Consider the following 20935-nt stretch of genomic DNA (forward strand, 5'->3'; position numbering starts at 1 on the left):
CCTCCTCAATCTAATCAAAGGGCATTGATTTGTCTCCCTAACTGTTTTTCGACTTCTTGTCTAAACTCTTTGAGCTTTTCAAAGGATTCGGACTTATGTCTCATTAGGTATACGTAACCATACAGAGAATAGTCACCGGTAAATGTAATGAAATACACATGTTGTTTACGAGTCCTAACACTCAGGGGACCACATACAATCACTATGATTAAGGTCAAGCATGCCTGTATATCTTTCAAGCTTATCATGGATTCTTTTCTTGGGGATATCAGCCGGCGTAATTTCGGCAATGTTAGTTTCTAGAGAAGGATGTAGAACATTGAGACCATTCTCTAGTTCCCCATATGCAGTGAATCTGTTGTTTCTTTTAATAGTAATCGTATAACTAAAGAAGACAGAATAACCATCAGCATATAGTTTTGAGACAGAAATCAAATTTCTTTTTAAATTCTGTACAAAAAGACAATCTTTGAGTACAATTGTCCCTTTTCTAAAAATCAAATCTATGGTTTCTATGGCCGCAGCTACAACACTTGCAAAAGTCCCCAAGTGAAGTGTTACTTCTCCTTCACTCAGTCTTCTACTTACCTTGAACCCCTGTAGTGAGTTACACGCATGAGTTGAAGCCCCAGAGTCAATACACCAGGGCGCAGAAGCAACCAACAAATTGGTTTCTATAACACATGATTTGAGATTACTTTTATTGGATTCCAGGTATTGAGGACAATCCCTCTTCCAGTGGCCGGTCTGCTTGCAATAATGACAGGCATTTGATGCCTTGTCTTTCCATTGCTTCTTGGGCTTGGTGGCCTTCTTTTGGGGCTTTCTCCTTGCCCTTCTCTTCTTTCCCGATTTGCCTGCTTCAACAAGCATGGCAATGCGGTCATCCTTCTTAATCAATTCTTTGGCCCTCTGCAACATATTGTTGAGTTCCTGCAAGCTGATATTCAGCTTGTTCATGTTGTGATTCATGATGAATGGATTGAACGATGGAGGAAAAGAGTTGAGAATAGCATCACTCTGGATTACCAGATCCAGCCTAGATCCAAGAGCCTCCAGTTCGTTAATGTAGCTCATCATCCAAAGACAATGGTCGTGAACATGTTGGCCCTTGGACATCTGTGCGGTCATGAATTGCTTCAAGACCTTTTGTCAAGTAGAACGGTTATGCTCTTCATACATTGTCTTGAGACTATCCAATATGTCCTTGGCAAGTTTGATCTGATCGAACTGCCTCTGTATTGGATTATCCAATGAGGCAATGATATAGCAGCGGGCAAGGGAGTTTTTCTCCTCCCATTCTTGGTATTCTCTTCTTCAGGTTTCAGAAGCCCTAACTCTCGGACGATCTGGGGCAGGATTCTTGGCCACCTTATCCAACTTCTCAGAGGTTAAGACCAGCGTGAGGTTACGATACCAGTCGGCATAGTTTGGGCCCTTAAGCTTGTTGTCATCAAGAAGCTTTGCAAATTGTCCGTTTGCCATTTTCTGATAAAAGAGAAAACATCAATCCATAACCTAATTTGATTCATGTTCATTACATAGATATGGCTTTTAATCTATGTTCCATTCCCATTTGTTCACCTATGAGATTTCCTTCCTATCTCAGTGACGGAGACAGCGACTTGTCTCTGTAAATGTGGGAAACCACATTGGGTGCATGGAGCCAACTGTTTCAGCTGCCAAACCCCACCACCTTTCTATGAAGGATCATATCCACTCATCATATGAGCTTTCCCTTTGGCCTCTATCAAACAAGATTCATAGCCATTTTAGGTTAAATATTTCTATCCAGTGAGTGCTCACCCATCATATTCGTGAACGCCAAGGTACTATGAGAGAGTTTCCATTTTCTAGTGAAGCTCCTCCCACATCGGTCTATGACGCCCCGCCCCTATCATCTTATGAAACACTCAGACAAATCCAATAGCAAATGGATAGCCCATTTTCTGGTGCGTTTCCTCATTACTGAAAGACCCATCTTCATGCTAATGATGGAAGACCTTTAGAGAGTTCATCAGATGAATCTCCCATTCACATGCACTCATATTATTGGAGGGAACAAGAATTATGCCCTAGCTTAATTTATGTCAAACCAGAGTGGCTCCCACTGAATTTCATACAACCAGATTTTGGTGGGCCCTAATCGGCTAGGGTTTCGCAATATCCTCTTTAGAAGGTGTGGAGCCCACCACGAGGAAGATCATCCAATGATCTTTAGGGACACCATGGCAATGATGTACATTCAACCATGGTGTGCGCAAGAGCCACTATTGAATCTGCATGGGTCAAGTACTTATGGCCCATGAACTTTGCACATCACACATCCATACATCAAATGCAGGGATAAATTGATCCAATCAATTAAATATCTGTAAAGCCCATAATTAAAGCCCATTTTAATCCATAACATTAAGAATTAACATTATCTAGGTATATAGGCCGAATTAGGGTTAAGTAGTTCAGCCCATATAGCTTTCTTGCAAAAGTGGGCTTTTAGTAGTTTTAACAATTTAAAGCAGGGCCTTACAAGTTGGGCCAAATTAAGTTCTTAATTAATTATCAATCCTTAGGCCCATTAGTGGGAAATTAGGGCTGACAATCAGCCTCCATCGAACCATAGATTCGGTCCAACCAGTTTGGACAATCTGGTTCGAATGGGTGTAGGGTTTGATCTTTAATTAACGATTTAATCCAAGAAAATGATCTGAAATTAAATACTGATCAAAGAAAAGGAAAAATTAGTAAAAGAGGGTTGTTCGCACATCACATCCTACAAAGCAGAGGTTAGATAACAGAATGTAGTTTCATAAACTGCAAATCGCAGATTGCGATATCCCCATTTGTGAAATCTCCTTTCTGCGCTGCCATCTTCGATCTAAAAAATAATAAAACAAAAACCCTAAAATTTCTATTAATATTACATCAAATCAAATCCTATACATTTAGTTTAAAAAAAAATTATTTTACAAACCAAATGTAATAAATAAATCAAGAAACTGCAAATCACTATTTTTTGCGCCAATCAAGATCTCGATCTCCAGCTGTACGACTCCCATAAGTTAAGAAAATTATAAAGAACAATTCTAAATAAAATTCAGATTTATAAAATTTAATTTCAGACCATTCGCCCTTTAGAGATCCATCATATGGATGGTCGAACCCTGTAGGAAGGTTGGGCGAAATTTTAAAAATTTCCTCTCCCCTCATCTGGGAATCACATTCCCTATTTTAGAAAATCTGCATTTTCAATGATCAATCTTGAACCATAAATCAAACCAGATCTGAAACCAAATGAAGGAGAGGGATATACCTGATATGGAGAAACAGTATCTCCCAATGGAGGTATTCATGCCCAATGGAGGTGTTCACTCCCAATGGAGGTGTTCTCACAAAGATTTCTCCAAGTTTTCCTTAACCCTACGATCAAACCTGATCTTTATCACCTTTTGGGTAATTCCTAAATCTGTTTCAGCATTCTAGATTGTTTTCTAAGTGAGTTCTAGACTTGTTTAAGCTTCCAAACCTATTTTTAGGGGTGAGAACCTTTATCAAGAATTGGACTGCTTACAACTAGAACTGTCGATTGGTTTTAGATCATATTTGAAATGAGTTCATACAGAATTCTATTTTCCCCTTGTTTGTGGAAGACCTAGGCTGGCTATTATCAGTTGTTTAAGTGTTGTTTTCTATTATAGTATCTTTAAAAGCTTTTGATTGATAATTCATAACCAATAACGGAGTTCAAGAATCAGGGAGAAGGTGTTTTTGGGACTAGCAATTCTGGTAATATGATTGGGACTGCATTTCAGATTACAACTGCAAGATTTGATGGATCCAACTACTTAGAATTGGCCAAATCGGCCATGATGGCTATTGGGGGTAGAGGAAAACTTAGCTACCTATTGGGAGATGTGAAAGATGTTAGACAGTTTTGTATTCCCTTAGCTTCAATCAAGATGATGTACTTTATGAGTTTATTGTAAATGAATAAAAGTGCATATTTGATTCATGTTCCCTTGGTATGTTTCTGTGTAATACCCTTAAACTAGACACTTAATGAGACTCGTGTTAGTTTAGAATGTTCATAGCGAGTGGGTCGGTCTAGGGAGACCTATCCTGACAAGGCTGACACTGTGGTGCCACCAAGTCGGTTGGGGTGGCCCGTCTTAGCTGCTAGGGTGAGACCCTAGGCACATACAGTGTAGGATTAATTGAATCTTTGAACTGGACCAGATTTCCAGTATTGCCCTAGACCTTGGAGATTGATGGGCAAAACTGGAAAGTTACACCTGACCCCTAAACTCGATTATGATACTACACTAGGTGTCTCATTGTTCTAAATTTGACCCTAAGACCTCTAAATGCATTTTTCTCGGTTATGCACAAACTCAAAAGGGTTATTAATGCTATGAACCTACTTCCGGGAGGAGATTTGTCATGATGGATGTTACTTTCTTAGAGGGGGTACCCTATTACCCTAGGGTTCCTCATTAGGGGGAGAGTAGTGAGAATGGGGTTTGTGAGAGTGGGGTTAACTCATCTGAAGTTCCTTTACCCACTTCATTGAGTGATGAGGGATGTAATAGAGAGGGTTGTCAGAGGTGTCAGGAGTTGAAAGTCTATCACAAGTGGTGGAGGTAGGTTGAATTCTGTCATCAGCAGTCCAGGCCAACCCCAGTTCCTTCTGTAGATCCAGGTCCAGGTACTACAACTTTTGTTGCAATCTGAGGTTTTGTTTCCCTTGATTTGTTTGGTGAGGTTCCAATCCAAGGGCTAGAACTGAATACAAGAGTTCAAAATAAGATGCCTGCCCATAAAATCTTAACTTTTGAATGACCAACAGAAATCACCCATGGAGTTGTCATTTTAAATTTCTCAAGTTTTAGTGTTCTTGGTCTTATCAGGTGCTGATAATAATACCAATGGAGTTGGCACTAAAAATTGCTAGCAAAATAAGAGTTGAGGAGAGATTTGCGGTGTATAATGTAATGCCAATGTGGCCTGAGGGTGGCCCTGCTGATGCATCCGAGCAAGAAATTCTCTATTGGCAGGTAATGTGATTTGTCAACTATTAAATGATTCAATCCACAACTTTACTTGTTTACAAAATTAAACCATGTGTTTAAGGTTGATGACCAAATATCATTCACAATGGAGTTCTTGAATAAATCCTTTTAGCAACATTGTGGACCTCATGTAGGATTATCCTTAATCTAATGGCTCTGAAGTACTTTCCAGCACTACCTATAGCTGGAATGTCTTAGGATCTATTAGAACTCCTAAACAACCTTCTAACGTTTATATTTTGATACATTACAAGTTTGTTTCTAAAACCAATACCTACTAAAACAATAAAAATAATAAAATTCTAATTGAGAAAACTCAACATAACAAAAAAAAATACAAAATCTTGAATTGTCCTTAAATTGGCCCTAATTCACTGACTTGACCTTCAAATTGCTTAATCTTGATCTTACTACATAGGTAATGTAATAACAATACCAAAACCAAGACAAATTCTTTAAGCCACGAGTAGAGCGATGGACTTGATCAAAGGTCTCTTTTTTATTTTCGGTTGAAGTTTAAATAACTCATAAATAACAATGAATATCATCCTCCTTGTGTGGCATGTCATCAAGATTGGCCAATTCTTTACCAAAAAATCTAGCAAGGAATGGTATAGATAGGTCTGAGTTATGTTAGGATACTACAGTTAACACTAGTCTTCTTGGGGTATTTTCCATCAGCCATTGATAATTATACTTTCCCGTCTTATTTTTGGTTTAATGAAGTTTTCACATTAAAAAGTACCATTACCCAAATTCGATCCTAACTATCTAGGGTCTTGGGAGGGGTGAAATGGATATGAGCCTAATATTTGGCTTTTGTGGCACAAAGTAGCTGCTCAAGAACCAAACCTGCATTTCACTTGTCAGCTTGAGATTTTCACTTTTTTTTTTTTTTGTTGAAAGGTTATGTATTAACTGAGATCTTCATACTACCTATTGTTGGGTGTGTGTGTCTTTAATATATTTTTACATGAAGAATTTATCAGGAACTTGTATAGAAATCAAACATGAGTATAAAACTTGATTTGAAAGTAGTTTTGACTTTTGCTTCTTTTTCCTTTTACAGGGTCGGACAATGCAAATGATGTATGAACTTGTTGCCGAGGAACTAAAATCCATGTAGCTTGAGAATTCACATCCTCAAGACTACCTGAATTTCTATTGTCTGGGTAATCGGGAACAAATACCTAAGGACATACCTGAATTAATTAGTCCATCCACTAATGGTGGATGAACTGTATTCATTGACAAGCTAAGGAGACCATGAAGAGACTAGGTGCAGGCTGAACTGTAAGAAAATGGATTAAGAAACCCTACATTTTTTGGGCTTTATCTCAGAATGGGCCGGCACCTGGGTCTTTACTGGTCTATGTGGATCCAGCCCAATGCCTTTGATTTTACCCATCTCCTACCACAAGAGAAGTCCATGGATTCCTAATAGGGTCATTCTATTTATATGGTATTTTCCTATGTTGCCACTGGTGTATATTCAGTTTCTCATTTTAATTGAATTATATAGCTTCGAGATATTTATATGGTCATATGTGATTTAGTTATTATTTTTTTCGTTTGTGTTTTTATTAGATCTTTATATTAAGATTTTATTTAGCTTGGAGTTCTTTAATAATTTAAACTGACATTCTTTTGCAGCTCAAGTGTCAAACACCCAAGTTGGCCAAAGTCAACCCTTACAAAGTGAGAAAACAATATTTTTTTAACGATTTTCACTTCATTTTACTTGATCTTGTATTTTGAGCAATGACCAATTTTTTACTAATAAACATAATCCATCCCTAACAAATTATATGGTATGATTTGCAGGTTCAACCATTATGTAAAATGGATTTGCATTGGAAGACATGTTACATTATCTTGAAAATTGGATTTTTTTTAATTGCTTGTACTTTTATACATCAATTGGATATTATATTTAAATGGACATTATAATAATAAATAATTAATTAATAGATTTTGTTTTAATTGCATTTTTTATTTAAATTGTTTTTTATGTATCAATTGTCTTGAGATTTGTATTAAGCAGGTATTAAAATGAAATTTGTCATGGAATTAAGCTAGTATAAAAAATAAAAAAATAACAAAGCCGGCAGTCATGAAACCACCGGCTTAGGCGGCAGTCAAATAGAACCTAAACCGGCGGTTCAGACCGCCACCTAAGAAGGTAGGTAGAGTTTTGATTGACCTAAGACAGCGGTCAAATATAATCTAAGTTGGCGGTTCAAACCACCACCTAAAAAGGAAACAACGAATTGATAAACCTAAGGCGGCAGTCAAAATCACCACCTTTATTAATGCTAAGCCGGCGGTTCGGACGTACCATCACTTTAGAGTTAATTGAACTGTTTTGGACCGGCCAACAAGGGTGGCGGTCTTTTTTGTCTAAGCCGGCAGTCTTGACCTAAGCCGGCAGTCTTAAGGCCTAAGCCGGTAGTCTTGTGACAGCCGGTTTAGACCGATTTTCTTGTAGTGGGTGTTTGTGCTAGAATGCAATATCTTCTACCACCAAGATACTTGGTGACTACAAGGACTTGGTCTATCCCCTTGATTTACAATGATTTTCTCATGTATCCCTTCTCTAAAAAATAGTGCTGATAGGAAACATTCTTATGAGTTGGAGGTTAGGTTGAGGTTAGGTAGTAGAGAAAATGCTTCTCACCACCAGGGGAGAAGGGTCCTCTCTCATATTAATTCTTTTAGGCAAGGCTCTCCCTATCAAAGAACTTACCTAAAGAGTTAAGATTTAATTCCCTTGATTTTCTCTCAATTAATATCTCCATATTTTCAAATAAATGGGCTCTTTTCAAATTTTAAATTTAAACTTGTTAAATCCCCCAAATTATGGAACTATTCTAGGAAGGTGTTCAAGTCTTACCACCCACATAATGAGCTCTATTTGGGTGGTTGGATTAGGACCAAACAATCTGGATCATGGCCACTATGATGGGTCACTATAATTATTTATGATAATCACAATTTAGAACTTCATTTTGATAATATAATCTTAATAAAAATAAAAATATAATAGTAAATTGTTTATATGTTGATAAAACAAGTATTCTTAACCAAAAGGGTTGATTGCAAATTAGTACCCAGCCTGTACTTGGGTCTAGTCTCACTTTCGACCCGAATTTCAAAATGTCTCAATCCAATACCTTAACTCCCAACATGTCCCAGTTTAGTCTAAAATCGTTAACCATCGTTAAGTGGTATATGAAAAGACACAAATGCCCTTCAAGTGTCATCCAATTTTCTTTATCAACCATCTAAATGCACAAATCCAAATGTTCCTCTGCTTGTTCACCATTGATTTGGTTCAATCTTAATTTTTGAGGAAGATGATGAACACAGTCTTAGTTTGAAGGGTATATTTAAAATTTTAAAAAATTCATGTCATTAGGTGACACAGATAACTGACGGACTAATAACAATAGGGACAAAACTCAAACATTTTGAGAATTCAGGTACTAGATTGTCACGATTTGAAATTCAAGTACTAAAGTGAGACTAGACCCAAAATAGAGGGTATTAATCTGCAATTTACCCTAATGAAAATTATTTTTTATACTATTCATAAAATTTATGCTTTTAAGCATAATATATGAAAAATACAAAAAAGGAGACTCATATATTATTAACTGTAATCAATAAATGGTTCTGAAAAACAAGAACCAGTCACAATCTATTCGATTGGTTTAAATCTAATGGACAAACCCAAACAATTAACAGTTGTTGGACCATACACGGACTACCCCTTCCGAGAGCTAGGAGCATCGACAATGACCTTTTTATTACAATTAGGGTTTTTGTCCACATGTTGTGTCCCAATTGTAACAAGGTTGATTGAGTTTACCTATTCCCTTTCAACCAAGATCCCAGCGGGCAGCGGCCGAACAATTTAGTACATAATAAAAATACTCCCTGCCTTTTTGGCTTTTTGTGCATGTTTTTAATAAGGATCATTTACTAAAACATCCTCTCTAATTTTATGAATCTATTAAAACTTAAGTTTGTGCTTTCTGTGTCATTTGATTGCATTTTTTAGAGGTCTGAATTTGAAAATGCTACTTTTCAGACCTCACCCTTTATTTGGTTTTACATCTTAAAATTAGTCTCAATCTTATTTTCAGATCTGAAAATAATAGATCTTGGGCCTGCTCTTAACGCGTTCAAACCCGTTTCAAAGCCGATGCATAGTCTAAAATATCCTTATAATATTTGGAAATGACGTAGGCTACCCTTAATAACCCCAAACCCAAAAAACCAAAACATCTGACCTCTCTCTTTTCTTATGAAAATTATGTATAACTATTAAGGAAAAATGGTTATAGAACCTAGGGAACTACCCTAGGAATATGCTTTTTACTTAGAAAAAAAAATCAATTGCCTAAGCAATGGCTAGGCGCCCGCCTAGGCGACTAGGCACCCCCCGTCACCTAGCCTCACCTTGGCGCCTTGAAAACTATGACTCAAAGGTGTGTGGAGATTGTGAAATCTAGCCGTAGGGCTATTTTTGTACATTTACTTTTCTTTGTTGTATAACTATTATTTGTACTCTCTCTCCCTCTTTTGTATATGAAGAGCAGTTTGTCCTTTTACCTTTTAATATAAATATATCTTTTAGGGTATCGACATAGTTGTCAAGGCGACGCCTAGGCGACAAGGCGCTCTTTGAAGCTCGTCTCGCCCAATCACCTAACAATTTTCTACTTCCTACTATAAAATACTTTTTTATTCATTCTCTTTTGAGGTTATAATTATAAAATAAACATTATTAAACTAAAATAATCATTTTGTGTCTTCCGGTATTCTCTCGTTGAAAATGCAAATTACAGCGGCGGCTCTTTCTCTCTCCTTGTATTCTCTCTCTCTCTCTCTCTCTCTCTCTCTCTCTCTCTCTTCACCCTGTCGGCGGTGGCTCCCTCTCTCTCCCCTTGTTTTCTCTCTCTCTCTCTCTTTTCTCCCTTTATTCCCACCACCGTTGCTGCAAGTTGCAACAGCTCTCTCTCCCCTGTCTTCTCTCGCTCTCGCTCTCTCTCTCCCCTCCCCTGTCCTCCCACCACCACCACCGCTACTGTAAGTTGCAGCGGTGGCTCTCTCTCTCCCTTGTGAAGTCCAATGATGGTCCAAAGTGTACGCAGTCTCGATCGTAGTGCACATCAGATGGATTCTTTAATTACATTGTGTTCTTCTACTACGATTGTCAAAACTTTAGGATCTTGGGGTATGTCGTCTTGGGCACATGGCTTCTTTCTTTATTCTATATTGTTGGATTTTAATCTCATAAGAGATTAAATCCAATGGATTTGATTGGTCAAATACATGAGAAATTGCACCTGCACACTTGATTGAAAAATTAGCTTTTCTCTTACAAAACCCAATTCTGAACTTATCCCACATTGGAAAATTATAAGCTTTGTTTTCAGTATTTTAATAGGAGCTGATTTACACTCCTTAAAAATAGTAGATGAGAGTATGGAGGTTTAATACCGCGCAATGTGTATGCGCACGTGTGTGCGGCACAATGAGGCGCACTTTGCTCGCACTTTGCGTGGCTCGTGAAGGGTGGCTTTGGTTTTGGTGCGATGCTGACCGTTTGATCACCGTTGATTAGATCAACGGTCACGATTCGATCGGGCGTGATCAAGAGGCACAATTCAATGTTTGAAATTGTGACTGTTCAAGGTGCCTTCTCTGAACCAATACCTACCTTTTCTTCATACCTCTTCATAAACTATTTAAGGAGCATGAATTAGACTTCAAAAATACATATTTTCAAAATCCACTTTCTCTCTCTCTCTCTGTCCGGTTTGCTACAATCTCACAGAAGGTTTCTTCGGAGATTCTTGAACTTTGTTGGTTGTAGATTCTCGCCCAATGCCCTGTTGTATACTGGGAACGGATTTATCTGTAATCCAACAGCAAACTCAGTGAAACTGAGTGGGGCAAATAATGTTCTAAAGACAGTATCTTCAGACGCGCCTCAGAATTTCTCCTCCAAAGTTACAATGACCCCATTTTCTTACATATATGTTGGATAATACTGCAGCTAACTACTTTTATTGTTCCTTCAACGGTTGCTGGTGTTTCTCTAATCCCTCTTGGAAATGGAGCTCCTGATGTGTTTGCTAGCATTGCCGCTTTTGTGGACACGGATGCAGGTGAGGTGGGTCTCAATAGTGTTGTGGGTGGAGCTGTTTTTGTTACTTTTGTTGTTGGGACTGTCTCATTTTGTGTTGCAGAGAAGAGGGTTCAAATTGATAGGAGATGCTTTATTAGAGATATTTGTTTTTTCCTCCTCACCCTTGCGTCAATTTTACTAATTTTGATAATTGGTATAGTGAGTGTTGGTGGAGCAGCTGCCTTCGTCTCGGTCTATATTGTTTATGCTTTTTCTGTTGCTGCAAGTGAGATCTTGAGGAAACATGCCCGTAGGTTAAAGCTGGACACTGTGGCGCCATTGCTTCCAGTCAGAGGGAGTATCTTTTCCATAGGAAGTGAGGAAGATGAATCTATTTACAGCTCACTACTGGACATAGAATCTGAGAGTGATCCACCACACCTTGTGGATGTGGGCTTCAAATGTGGCAATTTATTCAAATCAGACATTGAGGATTAATGGGTTAGATAGCTCAAGGCGTTCGTGGGGATGGACTGATGAGGTAACTGATATTGATGACCGTTCACTCATTTCTTGTTCTAAAATATTATCTCTATTAGAGTTAGACAATTCCAATAGTTGAGGAGCAACGATGGTCCAAAGTGTATGCAGTCTCCAATGCCTCATTGGCTCCCATGCTTCTTGCATTTCTGTGGAATACTCAAGATAATGTGGATTCTCAAAGCAGAAACGTTGCATATGTTGCAGGTGTTTTGGTGGGTGGTACACTTGGTGTTCTTGCCTTTCTCTTCACCCGAACTGATCAGCCACCTTACAAGTCTTATTTCCATGGGTTCTTATTAAATAATAAAATTTTTTATTAAATTTATTTGTGTTATTTATTAATTATTAATTAATCCTATTAACTAGTAATTTTTAATTATTTTATTTTTTTTTAATTATTTTAATGTTTATTTGTGTAAATTACTAATTATTTTAATATTTTTATATTCATTAATTATTTTTTAATTTTAATTGTTTCATTTATTAATTAGTAATCATTAATTTAAAATTTTTTATTTGTATTATTTCAATATTATTTTGAAGTTGAAAATTAATTTTTATGAGATAATGTAAATTGAATTCAACATTTCAAAATAATATGTTTTAGGGGTAAAATAGTAAAATCAGTAAATTTCAGATAGTAAAGGGTTGATCCAAGACAAACAAACTTATGGATTCAAACCCTCTAAAAAGTAGAAAAGCATTTATGCCTCCTTTCAGATTTCAGACACATTTAATATCTTTTTAACTTTTTAGATATGAATTTTCAGATTTATCAAACACCACCTTACTAAAACATCTTTAATTTGCAATCTGTTTACTTAATTGATCTATCATTAGATGAAAGTGCAAAATTATGGTTTGAATCATTCAAACTTTATTTGAGGTGGCAAATGAAAGGTAGATAATATAGGCAACAAATCCCTACTTCACCAAATTAGGAAGACTTGGTTCTTGATACAAATATACAGGATTTCATGTTGAGCAGAACCAAAATCTATGTAACTCAATCCTACAATGAATTATGGCCGAAATTTTATGAATTGAAAACATCTCCTGATTATATATCAGAAATGATGATACCATCATCAGAAAATGTTCCAAATACACGGCAAGGATGTGTTGTGGGACGTTGTGGGGAGCTGATGTGATCTCAAATTTTACTCCAACCCATAAGCCCAAAATTTTTTTCTTAGGCTCAGTTTGAATAGAGTACAAATATAAATATATAAAATACAAATACGTACAAAATAATACAAAATATAAGGTTTTACACAATACATATTTGCATTTGTACTCCTTCCAAACTTAGCATTAGTACCATGCATGGCCCAAGTTGCAGCTTCATCTTTGTCCTTTAGTCATTGCCAAGTTCTCAACGGGGCCAAATCCACATTCATGTGGTCCTCACAATCTTTCCATTCCAAACAGGTGGGATCCAAATGTAAACACCAAAATCCAATTAACATCAACGGGTATAAGGCTGCATTTGTCATTCTTTATTTTTAAAGACTTTTTTTTTTTGCAGTTAAAATGTTCTATAAAAAATTGAATTTTTAACTGTAAAAATGAGATTAATCCCTAAAATAAAAAATGCCAAATGCAGTCTCGCCTAATACAACTCCCAAACAGACAGGACCGACCTCCATGGCTCCGTCCCAACAATCTTCAACACTTGAAATGCCCTTTTCAATTTATTAGTTCTCTTGATAACTCGAGCTTTTTCATTAATCATTAACTAGCGGAGGGGCCATCTTCGTAGGGCTAGAGTAGAATTGTAATATTGTTATTTGGTATATTAAAAAATATAATGATTTCTACTCAAATTTTAAAATTCATATAAAGACTTAAAATAAATAATCATGTGCTTATTTTTTAAATATTGGTTTAGTAAAGCATCTAATATAAAAAAACACGATCATACGGTGATAGTTATGAGTTCTACTTCATATTTGTCCTTTGTTTCACATCGAGAACTCCTACTTGACCCAAACAGTAGGACCGTTCGGCTTGGGAACCATCCAGGCAACCAGTTCCGTTTTACCCCAAACCCGGTCCTTGGCCAAAAATCATTGAATCAGTCAATGACCTGTTAACCCGGGGAGTCGAACCATCGACCCATTCAACAGTTTTTGGCCATTTTTATTTTTAATTATTTTTTTATTTTTTAACTTTTGTTGTCAGAGTGGGCCATCCATTCGAACCGGACGGTTGAATCATCGACTTAGAAACTGGTGGCCATAATGGTTCTGTTTTCAAGTTGTTTTCTCTAGATGTCAATAATTAAGCAAAATGACTTTATAGTCATAGTCATAGGAAGGGTGGACATTGTAAGGGATTCTAAAACCTTGAAAAACAATTCCAAAGTTACCTTAAATATAGAAAAAATTGGTGGTAAATCCACCAAACTGGAAAAACCAAGGAAAAAAAATTTAGAAAATCGAGTCCAAAGTTCTGCTTTGAGACGAAGCTAAACATACATGCAATCAAAGAAAGATACAAAGCATATCGTCTTGTAAGAAAATTAAAAAAAAAAACATTCCACAAGAAAACCCAAAGAAAAAACAAAGGGGAATAAATAAAATGGTGGTAAACCCTAGACCGTTTTGGAGGATCTTGAAGAAGAAGACCAAACACAAAAAAATAAAAATAAATAAAATAAAATAAAAGCAGAAAAATGAGAAAAAAGGAACATAACGCACACACTCGAATAAAGGCCACAGTAGAAGAAACCTTTGAATAGTGAAAATCCAAAAAGCATAAAACCATGGTTTTTGAATAGTCATTGACCCAGACGAATGAACATTTTGACCTGGGAACCCTCTAGGCAATCGGCACCATTTTACCCCAATCCCAGTCCTTGGCCAAAAACCGTTGAATCGGTCAATGACCCATTGACCTAGGTGGTCAAATCATTGACCCGTTCAATAGTTTTGGTCGTTCTTTTATTTTTTAATTTTTGTTGTCAAAACGGGTCATCCATACGAATTGGATGGTCAAACCGTCAACCCAAAAAACAGTGGCCAGAATGGTTCCGTTTTCGGGTTGTATGAGTCACATGCTCGAATGACATAACACGTATGATACTGTTTAATGAACCTCACACACTCAATTTTTTTCTTGTAATTTTTGTTGTCAGAACAGACCGTCTGTTTTTTTTATTTTTTTAATTGGAAACCGTCCAAGTAATCAGTTCCGTTTTACCCCAATCTCAGTCCCTGGCCAAAAACCGTTGAATTGGTCAATGACCCATTGACCTGAGTGGTCCAATAATCAACTTGTTGACCCGTTCAATGGTTTTTGGTCATTTTTTTATTTTTTTTAATTTTTCATTGTCAAAATAGGTCATCCGTTCAAACCGGACGATCGAACCATCGACCTGAAAATCGGTGGCCAGAACGGTTCCGTTTTTGGGTCGTATGAGTCACACGCTCGAATGACATAACATGTATGATACTGCTTAATGGACCTCACATATTCAATTTTTCGCATGTAATTTTTGTTGTCAGAACGGTTGTCCGTTCAAACTGGATGGTCGAAACGTTGACCCAAAAAACAATGGCCAGAGTGGTTCCATAATTTTTTGCTTATAATTTTTTGTTATCAGAACGCACCATCAGTTCGAAATGGACGGGCGAACTGTCGGCCCAAAAACTGGTGGCCATAACGGTTCCGTTTTTGGGTCATATGAGTCATACTCCCAAATGACATGACACGTATGATACTGCTTAATGGACCCCACACACTTAATTTTTTGCCTATAATTTTTGTTGTTAGAACTGACCGCCCGTTAGAATCGGATGATCGAACCATCGACCAAAAAACCAGTGGTCAGAACGATTCCATAATTTTGTGCTTATAATTTTGTTATTAGAACAGGCCGTTCATTTGAACCGGACAATCGAACCTTATTTTTCAATGAAAAATATTTTATATACATAAGATTGGTTATTCTCCTTTAAAAAAAGAACAAATTACTAAAATCTCCCATAAAATTTTGATTATTGATGAAAAGTTGGTAATTGCAAATTGCAATCGTTTCTCTTGAACTTTCAAACACAGTTAGAAGTAAAGCCCCCCGTTGGATGAAAATGTCCAATGTATGCATACAGTAGCTTCAGACCGAAATGTTTATTTTTGAAAAATTTTCCTATATAGTCCAATTAAATACTTTCGATCTTTTTTCTAAAATTAATTTATTTTTCTAAATTTGTCCTGTTACAATTTTAAATTCTTTTTTTATTGCTCATAACATTTATATTTATTTTTTATGTAAAAATGATACTCTAATAAATAAATATATGGGTATTTTGGATTAGAAAACGTCTACTTGCAACTATGTGATCAGAAAATTTAGCAAACTTAGGGGGTTTCAGCAAAGCAAAATAAAAAACGGTCATCCCCTTGAATCTTGATAACTGATAACTGATAACCTACCTATAAGCGTCTCATCTGATTGCATGGAAAATATGGAAAGGAAGACGTAAACTCCATTTTGGTAGCAGCCGGAACCTCGCGTTTCTGGAGCAAGAAACCTCGTCCGTCCCCATCGCATCCCCTTACGACATCCCCAAACCCAAATCAAGCCAAGACACCCAACGACCACCTTCTTTTCTCCTTTCTCACCGTCCTGTCTCATTCTTTCTCTCTCCCAACTCTCCCAAATGAGAGGACGGAGGAAATTCATTTCGCATCTTCTCTTTTTTCTCTTCTCCGTCTTCAATCTCGTTTCTATAGCCATCTCCGACGATGCTGCGATCATGGGAAAGCTGGCCGCCTCGCTTTCTGGGCACCCTCCAGACTGGTCAGGCAACGACCCCTGCATATGGACTGGCATTACCTGCGACAACACCAATCGAGTCACCGGCATCAACCTTCCCAAGAAATCTCTCGGCGGTTCTCTCCCTCCAGATCTTAATCAACTCACCCAACTCAGACTCCTCTATCTCCAAAACAACGCAATCTCCGGTGATTTGCCTTCTCTAGCCAACCTCACAAATCTCATAGAAATTAATCTTAATTCTAATAAATTCACCTCCGTTCCGGACACATTTCTCACGGGGCTCACGAGTTTGCAGTTGCTGAGCATCAGCAACAACACTGATCTCGCACCATGGTCTATACCTGTTGATCTGGCGCAATCCACGACCTTGGTCACGTTTTACGCGAGCAGGGCCAACATAATGGGTATGATACCAGACATTTTTGGCTCGTTTCCGAATTTGCTGTCTCTCAGGCTATCTTACAATAGCCTGACGGGTCCTCTGCCTCCTTCTTTAGGCGGTACTAAGATCCAGAACCTGTGGCTGGACCATCAGGCATCTGGGTTAGCTGGGACTATTGAGGTTCTCGGAACAATGACGCAGATCTCCCAGGTGTGGCTCCAAACAAACAAGTTCACGGGTCCGATCCCAGATCTTTCCAAGTGCACGGCACTCTTCGATCTTCAGCTCCGTGACAATCGGTTCACTGGAGTCGTGCCCGAGACATTGATGTCGTTGCCCAGCTTGCTTCACGTGTCATTATCGAGCAATATGTTTCAGGGTCCATTGCCCCAGTTCAAGTCCAATGTGGAGGTTATTCTTGGCTCGGGCAATCGTTTCTGTAGCAAAACGCCCGGTCCTTGTGATCCTCAGGTAACGGTATTGCTCGCTATGGCCGGCGGCTTCGGCTACCCCATGAGCTTGGCGGAAGCTTGGGTTGGTAATAACGCCTGTCATGGTTGGGCCTTTATTACTTGCGATTCACAGAAAAATGTTACTGTGATCAGCCTGGGGAAGCAGCAATTATCGGGGACGATTTCGCCTGCCATTAGCAACCTTACTTCATTGAGGATGTTGTTCCTGAACGACAATAATCTCACGGGCCCAATTCCGGAATCATTGACAACTTTGCCTAAGCTTCAGACTCTTGATGTCACCAACAACAATCTCACCGGAAAGATCCCAGTTTTTCCGGCAGGTGTTTTGCTGAAAATGTCGGGGAATCCTTTGCTTGGAGCCCATAGGGGTACTTCGCCTGGTCTAATTGCTGGTATAGTTATTGTTAGTTTGGTTTTCTTAGCTATTGCGTTTTTTGTCTATTACAAATATTACGTCAATAAAAGATCACAGAAAATTGAGCCGGTCGAAAGCAGTCATGCAAATGCGAACGAGGAAGGGAAAAGTGGGATGTTTGCTACGAGTGGATTTGGAGGTGGAAGCGAACATTACAGTAATGAAGATGCCTCCAGTGATATCCGGTTCTTTGAAGGTGGGAGTGTCGTTATTCCAATCGAGGTCCTTAGACAGATTACTAACAATTTCAGTGAGGAAAAAGAATTGGGTAGAGGAGGATTTGGGATTGTTTACAAAGGCGAAATGAAGGATGGAACGCAGGTTGCTGTTAAGAGGATGGAATCATCATTAATGGGTACAAAGGGGATGAATGAGTTTCAATCAGAAATTGCAGTTCTTTCAAAGCTTAGGCACAGGAGTTTGGTCGCGCTTTTGGGTCACTGTATCAATGGCAATGAGAGGCTTTTGGTCTACGAGTATATGCCTCAGGGGACATTGGGGGAACATTTGTTTGAATGGAAAACGAGAGGATACCCTCCTCTGACATGGAAACAGAGGGTCGCAATAGCATTAGATATGGCCAGGGGTGTGGAGTATCTACACACCTTGGCACAGCAAAGTTTCATTCACAGGGATTTGAAACCTACAAACATTCTTCTTGGGGATGACATGAGGGCTAAGGTTGCTGATTTTGGTTTGGTAAAGAATGCCCCTGATGGGAATTTTTCTATCGAGACAAGGTTGGCTGGAACATTTGGATATCTTGCACCTGAGTATGCTGGTAAGGCATCAAATTCTATTCATCAGTCCATAGCATAGATTGTTGATCACCTTCTTTCTTGGAAAAGAAATATCTAGTCTTGGGCATGATGTATAACCCAGTGATGAGTCTTTTCTCCATCTATAAAAACCAACCTCAGTAGATGAGAATTTTCAATACCTTGTCCATGTTTGCACTTTCGGTTTTGTCTTCATAGAGCTGTCATCTGAAAACAGTACAAGTTTGTTGCATCATTTTGATTCGAATTAGTATCTAAGGTTTGGTTTTGCTTTGTTATCGATCGAAAGACTTATTTACGTGCTCTTTGGAAAGCTATCATCTTAATTAGGCCAGTGATATCAAAAGACATATTTATATGATCTAAAATATTCTTTTAATTTTCGGCATTCTCTTTGCTCTTAGTGAATTTTATGAAGCAAGCTAGTTCTAAATAAAACACTGGCTTCCAAATTTTCTGGGGGGTGGAAATTTTTCTAAGGTGTTATGATTGTGTCAAAACTTCTTCTCCCAATTAAGTTTCTAAATCCTCAACAGTATATACAAATGAATACAGGGAGTTAGTTCTATACGTGTTGAACTCTTGTTCTCTTTGTTTTTGTTTTCTTGCAGCTACCGGACGGGTGACCACAAAAGTTGATGTTTATGCATTTGGTGTGGTCTTAATGGAAATAATCACTGGGAGAAAAGCGTTAGATGAAACCATGCCAGCAGAGAGCTGTCATCTGGTCTCCTGGTTCCGTAGAATCCTGATCAACAAGGACATCAGAAGTGCTATTGATTCCACCCTTGATCCTGATGATGAGACCTTTGCTAGCATCTGCAAGGTGGCAGACCTTGCAGGTCATTGCACAGCTCGTGAGCCATTTCAGAGGCCAGATATGGGACATGCAGTTAATGTTCTGTGTCCTCTTGTAGAGCAGTGGAAGCCCTCTTCTTCCCCTGATGATGATGATGATGATGATGATGAAGGCGACATTAATTTTCACATGGAAACCATACAGAAATGGGACGACGATTAAGACACATCAATGACCGACTCTACAAGATATGCAGACTCATTCAATGCAACAGATCGCCGACGAAGAGAATTGATGACAAAATTCTGTAAAGTATGAGGAATATATATACAGGTTTTCATGCTATTTTGACCATTGAGAAACTCGACATTTTTTTATTGCTTTTCTCTTATGATGTTTATATGTCCTCTCGTTAATTAGTTCTTCTGGTGATCTTTATTTTGTTAATTCCTTAGAAGAACTAAGTTCATGTTTCTTTGGTTTAGATTCTTTGATGTAAAGTCAACAAATTGATTTGGTGGTGCACATGGTGGTGGAGGAAATGATGGTTTAATGGTGAAGAGGGTGGATTTCCATGTTATGGAAGAGGGATTTTAGTGAACACTTGTCCATGGTTGATAAATGAATGTTGATCATAAAAAGTACTTATTTGTTCCCAAGTTATGAGACATTTTCTTTTCTGTTCTTAAATTATGTGGTGATATAGGTAGGATAGAATTTATTAGCTTTGATCCTTTCTCATTGGTTTTGCAGGCCGTCTAAGATTATACAAATTAATTTGATATTATATTTTATGAACAAAATTAATTTAAAATCACTTATTTTAAACTTTATCCTATGAAAATTTAATATAAGCATAATATTCAAATCAACTTCACCGATAGATATAATATTATAATTTCTAAGTATAGGGAGATATTTGATCCAATTATAAATAGAAAAAATTTCATTCAGCTTAGGGCTCGACCCTTTTTTGGATTTTGATAGGGAAAAATTGGTCAATGGGATTTTAGTTACTATTGACCAAAATATTTATGTTTTTTTAGATTTATGTGGGGTTTATGGGAAATTTATTTTTCTTGATACTGTAAGTGATACCCATCTTCTAGGTGAATAAATAACTTTCTCACCTCAAAAAAAATTATCAACATTGAATGGAACAAAATTACCCCTTTAATAATAGCTTTTTATGACTAATACAGTCATTTTCTTATTTACCTGCCAGATAAAATAACATGGATAAGAACTTCCCCCAATACCATTTGGTCCTAGCAAGGGTATACATCCATGCAGTAGTTATTTGTTTGGGGCAACCTTTACACATGGATTATGTCAACCTTCCAGCCCGGGCATTCTGGCCGGCCCATTTAAATTCTAACAAATCTTCAACTCAAGCCCACCCAAATTGCACCCCTAGCAATATATAGAAGTTTTTTGGTCTTTTGTTGTAATTTTTGTTATAATTTATTTTTTAAATGATAGATTTCATAGTATATAAGATAATTTTAGTTCAACATATAAACATTTGAAAAAATCTATGACACTAGAAA

General features: G+C 37.6%; 1 protein-coding gene and 2 pseudogenes across 1 annotated transcript; all 3 read left to right on the forward strand.

Annotated features, from left to right (window-relative positions):
* LOC148874533 (phospholipase D delta-like) overlaps nt 1-6306 on the forward strand; it is a 68542-nt pseudogene extending 62236 nt beyond the window's left edge.
* A 3245-nt stretch (nt 6307-9551) lies between these two features.
* On the forward strand, nt 9552-12071 carry LOC148874535 (cation/calcium exchanger 4 pseudogene; annotated as a pseudogene).
* Nucleotides 12072-16064: 3993 nt separating this feature from the next.
* LOC148874536 (receptor-like kinase TMK4) lies at nt 16065-20070 on the forward strand. Its single transcript, XM_088972789.1, has 2 exons — nt 16065-18588; nt 19198-20070. The coding sequence occupies exons 1-2, from the start codon at nt 16416-16418 to the stop codon at nt 19605-19607; spliced, it is 2583 nt and encodes an 860-aa protein (XP_088828915.1). The 5' UTR covers nt 16065-16415; the 3' UTR covers nt 19608-20070.
* Nucleotides 20071-20935: the final 865 nt, after the last annotated feature.

Source organism: Nelumbo lutea, chromosome 1 (genome assembly GCF_056320005.1).
Source record: "Nelumbo lutea isolate HS-2025 chromosome 1, American lotus-T2T, whole genome shotgun sequence".
NCBI lineage: Eukaryota > Viridiplantae > Streptophyta > Magnoliopsida > Proteales > Nelumbonaceae > Nelumbo > Nelumbo lutea.

Excerpts from the sequence above, each read along its gene's own strand:
- LOC148874536 (XM_088972789.1), top strand. The coding sequence starts at position 16,416 with ATGAGAGGACGGAGGAAATTCATTTCGCATCTTCTCTTTTTTCTCTTC. Across the intron at positions 18,589-19,197 it reads TCTTGCACCTGAGTATGCTG|CTACCGGACGGGTGACCACA; the intron begins GTAAGGCATCAA and ends GTTTTCTTGCAG.